This window comes from Ostrea edulis, chromosome 4, assembly GCF_947568905.1.
Source record: "Ostrea edulis chromosome 4, xbOstEdul1.1, whole genome shotgun sequence".
In the NCBI taxonomy this organism is placed as follows: Eukaryota; Metazoa; Mollusca; class Bivalvia; order Ostreida; family Ostreidae; genus Ostrea; species Ostrea edulis.
The window spans coordinates 85123443-85136150 of NC_079167.1; the positions used below are offsets into that span (position 1 = coordinate 85123443).

A 12708-nucleotide genomic window follows, 5' to 3' on the forward strand; every position below is an offset into this window, starting at 1 on the left:
ATGCACAAATGTATGCAATATTTTCTTTCTTATTGATTAATTCAATCGTATATCTTTAATGATCAAATCATTTCGTACTGGATACTTGATATATTGAGTACGAGAGAGAGAGAGAGAGAGAGAGTCCAATACATGCATGCTACTAAGAAAGTAAAAACAAAAGATGCATACACTTAAGCACCTGTCTGACCCTAGATAGTGATTTGTTAGAACAATGATAGCAAAAAAACAACAACAAAAAGCAAATTTAATAATTTTCTGTTGGTATGGTATCATACATTTTTAAGAAATAGAAATATTGAAACATTAGACTTATACCTTACTGACGGAACACTGGGAACACATAATTATATATATTGTGTTGTATACACGTAATCATATATATTGTGTTGTATACACATAATTATATATATTGTGTTGTATACACATAATTATATATATTGTGTTGTATACAAATAATTATATATATTGTGTTGTATACACGTAATCATATATATTGTGTTGTATACACATAATTATATATATTGTGTTGTATACACATAATTATATATATTGTGTTGTATACACATAATTATATATATTGTGTTGTATACACATAATTATATATATTGTGTTGTATACACATAATTATATATATTGTGTTGTATACACATAATTATATATATTGTTTTGTATACACATAATCATATATATTGTTTTGTATACACATAATTATATATATTGTTTTGTATACACGTAATTATATATATTGTTTTATTCACATCATCTTCGTGAGGAGTGTTTTCGTTCATATGATAGAGCAATACCATCTGTCTCGTATTTCCATCCGAATTCCTTTTTAAGAATTCAAATTCTGGTCACAAGTAATTTAATCTTAACAAACTTTTTTATTTAAAACACATTATTTTAATAAACGTAGACCTTTGATGTGGCAGTCGACATAGGTCGGCCCGTCACTGAATGGTGAGGTGTAAGGTGACCTATGTGTGACGTTAACGACCGGCTTATCCTAATGTTTGTCTGTTTCTTCCTCAGATAACATACTTCGGGTTTATAGCTTATTGTTGACTGAATGGGTATCCTTCTAAAGTATCAAATGATAATCTAACGAAAGCCGTGTGTGTTAATGGGTCGAGCGAGAGAGATACAGAAATCTCAGACTTACATCACACACTGTCGGGGAAACTCGCGCGGGAACTGGCTCCGAAATGAGCATGCTGATCCCCCCGCTTATCCTTATGTTGGCGATCCTCTCCTGTAAAGGAGGGAGATACAGACGGTTCATTGAGTGGGGTCCAGATCTAGCCCCGGGGTCATTTTGCTCTTCACGACAATGTTGCCCGGGCAGGGATGATTCTTGCACGGTGGAAATCCTGGGGTCTGTCTGTTACTGTGACGTTTTCTGTAACAGAACAGCAAACGACTGTTGTCCTGATTATTACGTCACGTGCCAGGACGTCGCACCGGTCACTATAGGTGAGTGTTGTTGTTTTTATCATATGCAAATGACCAACCACCCCAATATTACTTGTTCGAGTTATTGGTCAAGTTTATGGCTTAAATACACGCAAAATCTTTTGTAACTAGTGATACGGATTCGACACAAAATAGAACAAATAAATCAATCCAACTTATAGGAATATAAAACTTAAATTGCTCGATTAACTATAGAGAAAAAATATATGTAGAAACTGTTGATTCATATCTATATCTAAGTCTGCAGTTCTGATAGACAAAACTTTCTTTTCCTTGTTTTTTTTTATTTTTCATTTCTTTCTCCTCCGGCGTGGGAAGATTAAGCGTACTTAAAGATGCCCGCTTCATATAAACAAATGCCTACCAATCATTGTTATGTCAAAACGCCCCATCACAAATCCGCATTCCGGATTTTTTTTTTTATTTTCCCCCCAAAAATCAGTTCCTTACCACTTACTCTTTTGACACTTATAATAGTAAAATTCACGTTTGCATATATCAATGTTAAATTTTAATATTTTATATTAAAATTTGTGTAACTTACCGAGAGCTTATTAATTTCAGCCAGTTGCAGATTTTACGGAAAAGATTACGACCCCGGTATCGTAATCCGAGACAACTGCAATCTTTGGTAAGTATTCCAAAATTCAATCACTAGATCTTCTTCTAGCCAAATTTGTGAAATTTTGTTTGCAGAGTCCGAAATGATTTAGATTAAATTTGTTTTACCCCCAGACAGTTCTGGAGATCAAGCCTCGTTTCTAAATCTATTGCTTACAAATAAACTTTACATCTGGAAAAAAAAATTGAAGAATTAATTTAGATAATTTAAACAATTTTATATTTATTGAATGTTTATTTAAACAATGGAACACAAAACTAAAACTTTGTAAAAGTAGTTAGATGCATTTTATAACGTAAATCTCAATTACCTAGACTGAATTAAATTGACGTTACAGATGAAAAATTGAATAGAGATCGTAAAACGCATTGTATAATTCATACTTCCACCTGTGTATTTCAATTTGAAATTTCGTATTCACAAATGAAACCGGCAGTTTACGTTTTTGGGTTTTTTTTTTAGAAGAGGAGTTAACATTTTTAATGAGAGATGTACTACATTATTTATAAATCTAATTAATTTAAACATTCACGCCTTGACAAGGTCGCTATACCTCTGCTGGTACGATTTTACACTTACTGTGAACTTACGAACTCGCCATTTCAAAATTAATTATGCAGATTGCAAAACTGATAAATTCTGCTAGCACTTACAGCGAATAAATCTAGTTAGGAAAGAAATCTGGGCCACACAACTAACATGACATATGTTCATGCACCAGAGACGGATACGATACACGCAGTGCGCATGTCTACGACTTTGGAGACGAACAGATATAATCTCTAATTTTACATACCTACACTAAAAAGCTGTCTTCAAAGAATATTTGTGTTGTGATAAATATATATTGTTGTGATAAGCTGAACCGATTCTATTAACCAGGAGCCTGATAGTTAGCACGTGATGCCAATCAGCTGGAAGAGGAATATACAATAACAGTTAATACGAAAGCAGATTGATTTATATTACTTTGAGCACATCTCTTAGGCATAAATATTTTTCTTTTTGCTGTAAAATGAGATATTCATTGTACACAGAATCAGTAATGATGAAGGGCTTGGGTTGATCTTGGGAGGACATTTTGCCTTCTGTCGGAACGTCACATGATTTGAAAGCGTCTGACACTGTATGTGACCAGTTGTCGACTGCTGACCTGTCTAAAGATAAAAACTTCAGCAGTAGAAGGTGCACATTGTGTTCCCATCTTTATTATTTATTTTGAATTATTAACTTCTAAGTTCTGAACGTTTTGATCATTGTAGTACCTGTTCTTTGGTGCAGCTATTTCGCTATGACTGGGTGTGTTCTAACAACACTTGTCTGATTGACGTTCAACGATTTAACCAAACATCTGAAACCCTAGGGTAAGAGGGAGACACGTACACACAGAGAGAGAGAGAGAGAGAGAGAGAGAGAGAGAGAGAGAGAGAGAGAGAGAGATGTAATAGGATATAACACGATAACATGTTTCTTTCTACGCATTTGCCAATCATGTTTACATTAACATAGCGATAATCCAAAAATAACTTTCATTTGATTACTTTTGGAGCAACTCGCCCCTGATTGAGACAGATTAAAGAACCTGCATCGTTCTAAGAACTCATCGGTTCGTCGACTGTGGAAATTATTTTTTGTTTGTTTATATCTGGAGCTCCTTGTAAATGAACTTTGAATTATAAACTTTGTCAAATTTCTGTTTCATGCATTTGAATTCCTCAATGCAGGTGGCAAGCAGCAAACTACACTCGTTTTTGGAATAAGACGTTCACTGACGGAATCAAGGAACATGTTGGTATAGCAACCGAAAGCAAAGCACAAAACATGTCCTCCGTTCAGCGCAAGTTACAGAGCGATCTCCCGACATTCTTTGACTCTAGAAATAAATGGACATCATGGATACATCCGGTTCGTGACCAGAGGAACTGCGCATCCTCCTGGGCTTTCTCCACAGTAGGTAAATTTCAGGGATATAGCGCCATCTACAGGCACGAATACTTACTCTCAGTGAAAAATGAAACTCAGTAAACTTTGAATTGTCTTTAAGACGTGGCAGCGGACAGATTGTCGATCGAATCTAGAGGTTTGTTGACCAATCAGCTGTCACCTCAGCATCTCTTGTCATGCAATAGGAGGCGGGGCCAGAGAGGTTGCGAGGGCGGGTCTGTGGAGAAGGCCTGGTGGTTCATCAAACGGAAAGGGTATACGTGTCCGTTTTGCCTCTTCATTACAATTTCTGTTTTCCCTACTAAAGTCAAAATAGCGTACAATTATGATTTTTCTGCGTTTTTAGTATCATGACAGAGGAATGTTATCCTTACTACGGCGGAAACACAACGGCTGCTGACCAGAAATGTCTAGCCAATATGGAAACATGTCCAAATGCCAACTCCTCTACCGCAAAAATCGTCCTGTACGTCACACCAACCTACAGAGTCGGAGAAAATGTAAGTAGTATTGTCCTGTACGTCACACCAACCTACCGAATCAGAGAAAATGTGAGTAATATTGCCTTTTACGTCACACCAACCTACAGAGTCGGAGAAAATGTGAGTAGTATTGTCTTTTACGTCACACCAACCTACAGAGTCGGAGAAAATGTGAGTAATATTTGGCGACTTCGGTTCGTACCCATGTTCGAACTTGAGCTACCCACAATGCAACTGAATGGAGAAAGTTTTAATTCTTATATGACGTATTGTGACGTTTCAACTGTACCCATCTAATCCTGCCTTCTACAGGGGTTTGTGTGGTAGCAATATGTCAGTCTTGTAAAGATAGTGCACATGTGTGACCGTCAGTTTTCAAACGATGTATGTCAATGGTTGGGTTATCTTACATGGGAGTGAAAATGAACATTGGAATATTTACCGTATTAACTTGGAACTTGCTCGGGTAAAACCGAAGTCGCCCTGTATGTCGCTGTGACGTACATGTATAAGATAATGGGCGACTTCGGTTTGTACCCGAGCAAGTTCCAAGTTAATACAGTAAATATTCAAATGTTCTTTCTCACTCCCATGTAAAATAATCCAACCAATGGCATCCATCGTTTGAAAACTGACACATGTGCAGTATCTTTACAAGACTGACATATTGCTACCACACAAACCCTCGTTCAAGGCAGGATTAGATGGGTAGAGTTCAAACGTCACAATACGTCATATAATAATAAGAGTTGAAACCCTCTTCGTTCAGCTGCAATGCGGGTAGCCCGAATTCGTACACGGGTGCGAACCGAAGTCGTCCACAGAAATTGTGAATAATATTGTCTTGTCCGTCACACGACCAATAGCATGAAAGGTGAAGATAACAAACAGTGATCAATCTCATAACTCCTGTAAAGGTGAAGATAACGAACAGTGATAATCTCATAACTCCTGTAAAGGTGAAGATAATGAACAGTGATAATCTCATAACTCCTGTAAAGGTGAAGATAACGAACAGTGATCAATCTCATAACTCCTATAAAAGTGAAGATAACAAACAGTGATCAATCTCATAACTCCTGTAAAGGTGAAGATAACGAACAGTGATCAATCTCAAAACTCCTGTAAAGGTGAAGATAACAAACAGTGATCAATCTCATAACTCCTGCAAAGGTGAAGATAACGAACAGTGATCAATCTCATAACTCCTGTAAAGGTGAAGATAACAAACAGTGATCAATCTCATAACTCCTATAAAGGTGAAGATAACGAACAGTGATCAATCTCATAACTCCTATAAAGGTGAAGATAACGAACAGTGACCAATGCAAGGTGAAGATAACGAACAGTGATCAATCTCATAACTCCTATAAAGGTGAAGATAACGAACAGTGATCAATCTCATAACTCCTATAAAGGTGAAGATAACGAACAGTGATCAATCTCATAACTCCTATAAAGGTGAAGATAACGAACAGTGATCAATCTCATAACTCCTGTAAAGGTGAAGATAACAAACAGTGATCAATCTCATAACTCCTATAAAGGTGAAGATAACGAACAGTGATCAATCTCATAACTCCTATAAAGGTGAAGATAACGAACAGTGACCAATGCAAGGTGAAGATAATGAACAGTGATCAATCTCATAACTCCTATAAAGGTGAAGATAACGAACAGTGATCAATCTCATAACTCCTATAAAGGTGAAGATAACGAACAGTGATCAATCTCATAACTCCTATAAAGGTGAAGATAACGAACAGTGATCAATCTCATAACTCCTGTAAAGGTGAAGATAACGAACAGTGATCAATTTCATAACTCCTATAAAGGTGAAGATAACAAACAGTGATCAATCTCATAACTCCTGTAAAGGTGAAGATAACGAACAGTGATCAATCTCAAAACTCCTGTAAAGGTGAAGATAACAAACAGTGATCAATCTTATAACTCCTGTAAAGGTGAAGATAACGAACAGTGATCAATCTCATAACTCCTGTAAAGGTGAAGATAACGAACAGTGATCAATCTCATAACTCCTATAAAGGTGAAGATAACGAACAGTGATCAATCTCATAACTCCTATAAAGGTGAAGATAACGAACAGTGACCAATCTCATAACTCCTATAAAGGTGAAGATAACGAACAGTGACCAATGCAAGGTGAAGATAACGAACAGTGATCAATCTCATAACTCCTATAAAGGTGAAGATAACGAACAGTGATCAATCTCATAACTCCTATAAAGGTGAAGATAACAAATAGTGACAAATCTCATAACTCCTATCAAGGTGAAGATAACGAACAGTGACAAATCTCATAACTCCTATAAGCAATACAAAATAGAGAGGTGGGCAAACACGGACCCCTGGACACACCAGAGGTGGGATCAGGTGTCTAGGAGGAGTAAGCATTCCCTGTCGACAGGTGGCATCCGCCGTGAGCCCTATATCTTAATAAGGTAAACGGAGTTATCCGTAGTCAAAATCAGTGTGCCAAGAACGGTCTAACAATCGGCATGAAACACGTCAAACAGCATTTGACCCAATGATAGGTCGCATTGACGAACTAAATCGTTATAACGACCATAGAACTTGCGAAATGCTGACTTTAATCGAGACTGTTGAAACCCCTGTACCATCAACTTCTTTGTCAGTAGCTTGCCTCGATTAAAAACTTACCATACGCAGAACAAGCTCTTGTGTATCGAATCAGTTGAAATATATAAACACCATATGCTGGTGATAATGGAATATTGCTACATATATATGGGAAGTTGACGATGGAGAAGCTGAAATCATCCCATTTGGCATACATTTGAGTCGTCAGTTTGCCATTAATGTCTACTTTCAATAAAATATCTAAGTATGAAGCATGTTAGTAAATATAGCATTGTACCAGTAACAACGATACGACTTGAGCTCTGTATGAATTTCACTATTTGTGTCTTTCTACGTGACTACATCCCTTTTCTTCACTTTCTGTCTTAGGAAGAAGAAATCAAATCAGAAATATACAAAAGAGGACCTGTGCAAGGTAAACTGAGATATCAATACAGATATACAAAAAGGAAAGCAAGTTTAACTGAGATATCAAAATAGAGATATCTAAAAAGGGACCGTACAGGGTAAACTGGGATATCAACACTGAGATATACGAAAGATAACACATGCAAGGTAAACTGAGATATCAAAACAGAGATATCTAAAAAGGGACCATGCAAAGTGAACTAAGATATCAAAACAGATCCATTGCATGTAAATTGAGATATCAAAACTGAGAGATGCAAAAAGGGAACACATGCAAGGTAATCTGAGATATCAAACTAGAGACGTACAGTACACTGAGATATCAGATATAGGGTGTTCTTAATGTACATGTATTGGTAAAACAACTTTGCAATATGATTAACAGATTACAGATTCGTTGATGAACAACTATGCATATGCCTGACTAGAAAATATGCTGTGTGCTTAAAAACAATTTTGTCATTTGATTCAAATTATTTGTGTTCTTTTGTATTATGATTAATAAAAAGAAATAATTATTGTATCCTATGATTAATAATAAACCATAAAATGTGGTCAATGATCAGCTATGCCATATGATTGATAAATAACTAGTTCATATGAATACTAACCTATGTCATGTGACTAAACACTTTGTTATGTGATATATAATAGCCATAGGCTTAATAAAAAATCATATAAAGAAATTAATAAATAACCATTTCGTGTGGTTAATTATTAACTATGCCTAACTATTTCATGTTGTTGATAAAAGCAACTCTTTATGTGATTGATAAACAAGTGTGTCATTTTCATATGGTTGATATCACCGTGTGGTGAGGTTAATAACAATTATGTCATGTATTATACGAGTGAATATTACATGGAATAACTCTGTTATATTTCTGTAGCCACAATGCGAGTCCCTGCTGATTTCTTTATGTACCAGTCAGGAGTGTACAGGCACACGGGAGCGGAAGTGGGACAGAGCGAATTGGCCGTCAGAGTTGTCGGGTAAATATTAAGGAGCGTGTCAGAGGGGAAAATGCAAAACAGTCCGCACACAAACTTCTAGTAGAGATTCCCTGTGTACGTCGTAATCACGGGGTCGGTAGCTCAGAATCTGAAATAGAATAGATTTAGATGAAAACAAAGACTTATATTTTGGGTACTCGTGTATAAAGATTTCGAACGTTTTTGCCTTTGATATCTTAGAAATTGTAACGACGGTCATTTCCTCGTGAATGCGCTGCAGTTGTAAACAATGCTCGTATGAATCTTGATAAATATAGTATGCCTATTTTATTGGCTGGGAATTCTGACAGATATGCAATGTAAATATAAGAAACAGATTTCATTTTTGGAAATACATCTGGGTGTGAACTGCATCGCTTCACCCCGGCATACTTGTCATGAAATTCATTTCTTTCTGGGCCATTTTTTATGATGAGTCATGGCTGTGTAGCGATATCTCTTACTCATAAGTGATATCACCTGTTCATTACGTCACTGAATAAGTGATATCACCTGTTCATTACGTCACTGAATAAGTGATATCACCTGTTCATTACGTCACTGAATAAGTGATATCATCTGTTCATTACGTCACTGAATAAGTGATATCACCTGTTCATTACGTCACTGAATAAGTGATATCACCTGTTCATTACGTCACTGAATAAGTGATATCACCTGTTCATTACGTCACTGAATAAGTGATATCACCAATTTAAATTTTGAGTAGCGGCATTAGTAAGCATATAAGCGATATAACTCCGTCGTTTCAGTGATATTACTTAATCGAGTTGAATTGGTGATACCACTTAGACAATTAAGTGAAAGATATCAATTATATGATTAAATAAGCGAGATAATTTAAACAACTGATATCACTGGAATAAAAACTTGGCGACATCACTTGAATGGCAAAAGTATATCTCTAAATTATACTTGTATACTAGCGGAAAAAAGAAACTGTGCATTATTTAATATATGAAAAAATAATAAGAAATAACAATGAACAAATTTTATTTTTTGTTATATTGTCAACAAATTTATTCGTTACAACATTTCATAATCCATTAATGTTAACGTCGAATAACGCCAATTTCAACACACTCGAAAGACACTGGTATTCGAACTTGAATTAACAAAGTAAAAACGCGTGTGACCACCATTTGCATTCACGCATGTTTGACAACGGCGCCTCATTGTTCAGAAATGCTTGAGGGATGTTGTTCCAGATGTTGATTAAAGCCTGGCCTAAATCAGCCAATGTCACTGGCTGATTTGGTAAACGGAGTAGATGTCGTTCCATTTCATCCCAGACGTGCTCGATCGGCGATAAATCGGGGGAAACAGCTGGCCAAGGCAAGACATCGACATTCTGTAGAACAAGAAAGTCCCTGACTACACGTGCAACATGTGGCTTTGCGTTGTCTTGCTGCAGAGTGATGTGATTTTGCTGTCTCTGTATGAAGGGTATCACATGGCGCTGAATAATTTTGTCTTGGTAGCGTACGACGGTGAGATTTCCATTGACAATTTGTAGAGGGGTCCTTCCACCTGCTGTTATTCCACCCCACACCATAACGCTACCTCCACCGAATTGTCGACGTTTCACAACACAAGCGTCCTGGTACCGCTCCCCAACGCGACGATACACTCTACAACGGCCGTCACTGCTATCCAAATGAAATCTGGATTCATCAGTGATTCTGAATTGCAGATGTCGTCTGCACCACGCTAATCTAGCGATACGATGACGTTGAAGCAGTATTGGGCGCACTGCCTGACGTCTTACCTCTTGGTATGATGTTGTGCTCGCGCAGACGATTATGCACAGTTCTTGGACTGATTGGTCGAAATCCAGGAATGCTACGAGCTATCAAACTTGCTGTCTGGAAACGATTTCTCATGTGCACAAGTCTAATGTGGTTGTCCTGTAAACGCGACGTTACACGAGGACGCCCAGAACGTGGTCGATCCCGAGTGTTACCAGATTGTTGGAAACGTCTCCATAATGACTGAATGGTGTTCCAATGAGCTCCGAAGTGCCATTCAAGCTTGAAGCATCCCAACAGCACGATTACGTTGGTTTTCGCTGAGTCGTGGCATGACAGAAGGGTAAATTTTGTCAAAACTAAAGTGCTTTCCTTAATGAATAGTGTCCAAACAAACTTTTTACACTTCTTACTCCAAACAGTATTGGCCAGTAAAACTCGTGCGTATGAACACTTCAATAAACAACATGTGTTCACTAACCATGAAAAAGTCCGTGCATCTGAGTCGGGTACTATCCGATATTGTCCAAAAACATCACCTTTATGGATTGTTTAGATTTTATAAATATAAACAATAAATATATAAAAATTATACTAAATTTTATAATGCACAGTTTCTTTTTTCCGCTAGTATATATTTTGAACTGGTGATATCATTGTGGTGCTAACTAGAAAACGTCGTATAAAAAGGTGACCAGATGCTTTTCAGTATTGCGTCAGCTGTTTATTTAGATATTACACAATTATATAAAAACTTGCAGGTGGGGAGAGGATGCTGATGAAAATGGAAGAAAACGGAAATATTGGGTAAAGTAATAAATGAGACAATACTGAGTCAATATGATGCGCGTTTGGGTGTTTAGATTATGATTAATTATAATATATATAACAGTTGTTTCATTGTAACTTTGTAGATATGTTTAAATAGTTGGGGGACGAAATGGGGAGAGAAGGGGGCGTTCCGAATGGTGAGGGGAGAGAATCACCTCGGTATCGAAGGAAATATCCTGGCTGTCCACGCAGACATGAAGAGGTCGCTAGCAACCCATCCTAGCGAGGGCATACGTGACGAAGGTTTAATCAATATATACACTAATAAACAAATTGTGGTCATCAAGAGACCACGACCCACGGCACAACCTTAGTCCGGGACCACGCCCACTCGCCGTGCCTCGATGAGGGCGCCAAGAAACAGTGTATTAATTGGCTGTAATTGTTTATGTTGATGGGGGGTTGTGTGTGTGTGTCAAGCTAGTTTTTAAGAGTATTACGTCATACATAATTTATGTGCCAGTGGGTCACTTCGTATATGGGACACAAAGTTTACAACAAGTTCATTTTGCTGGGATAAGAGTTCGTCGTTACATTTAATGCGAATATTTCGTGCTAAAGAGAAGAATCACCTGCAACTTCAACTCATGGATGAAAATCTTTTCCAAATCTAAGGAGGTGGTCACCTACTTGACGCCACCATGCAGGGCCGAAAGTTAGGTGTCTTGTTAGGGTATTATATCGCTATTTGAAATGTTGCGCTTTACAGAGAAATGCGTGTCATCCTGCATGGATATTTCTTTTGCCAGTATGGGATCAATTAGTGTTCGTTGAACTAAGCCCTGCTAAGCTGATGCATTGGAATAGAATGAAATTTGGAACACGATTTGATAGTCCAATTTCACAGACTAGAGATAGCTCTTCATAGTACCAATCTTTTTATAATACTGAAATGAAACGGGGAAAAAAAGATGTGTTTGCAATAAAGAGATTAGATTCCACAGTTACTAGTTTTATTCTTTCGTCGTGTATTTAAATCATTGTGTGCACAATGTGGTTAGCTTCGTGACACCGAGATCGCAAGTCCGAATCCCACCGGTTCAGACCAAAGATGAAAGAGCCGGTAATGGTTGCTCCTTCGTCAAATGATTTGCAATTAAAAGTGAGAGTCAAGAGTCTGTCGGATGAGACCTTAGAAACGAAGTCCCCGTGACGCGGCAGGCATTGGCTTGTTCAGAAAAAAAAAATCACTCCCCCACTGCTACGACCCTGAGTGCCATGGATAGGTTTGAATTTGTAGCAGTTGGCCTACAGTTAGTGATGTCAGTACGAGAGAAGAATTCTCGAAAGGACGTTAAACAAACATTTATTATAAATGGACATCAAGCATTGTGATGCGGAGAGTTTTAACATGTTTAAATGGACATCAAGCATTGTGATGCGGAGAGTTTTAACATGTTTAAATGGACATCAAGCATTGTGATGCGGAGAGTTTTAACATGTTTAAATGGACATCAAGCATTGTGATGCGGAGAGTTTTAACATGTTTAAATGGACATCAAGCATTGTGATGCGGGGAGTTTTAACATGTTTAAATGGACATCAAGCATTGTGATGC

General features: G+C 37.3%; 1 protein-coding gene across 2 annotated transcripts; it reads left to right on the top strand.

Annotated features, from left to right (window-relative positions):
• Nucleotides 1-1119: 1119 nt before the first annotated feature.
• Nucleotides 1120-12093, top strand: LOC125667900 (tubulointerstitial nephritis antigen-like). Of its 2 annotated transcripts, XM_048901578.2 has the most exons (10): nt 1120-1476; nt 2041-2107; nt 3361-3462; nt 3823-4052; nt 4143-4296; nt 4389-4542; nt 7519-7564; nt 8448-8550; nt 11081-11126; nt 11234-12093. In XM_048901578.2, the coding sequence occupies exons 1-10, from the start codon at nt 1209-1211 to the stop codon at nt 11462-11464; spliced, it is 1401 nt and encodes a 466-aa protein (XP_048757535.2). In that variant the 5' UTR covers nt 1120-1208; the 3' UTR covers nt 11465-12093. The 2 variants fall into 2 exon arrangements, with proteins under 2 accessions (XP_048757535.2, XP_048757536.2); XM_048901579.2 differs by lacking the exon at nt 7519-7564 and having other exon boundaries at nt 11234-11372.
• Nucleotides 12094-12708: the final 615 nt, after the last annotated feature.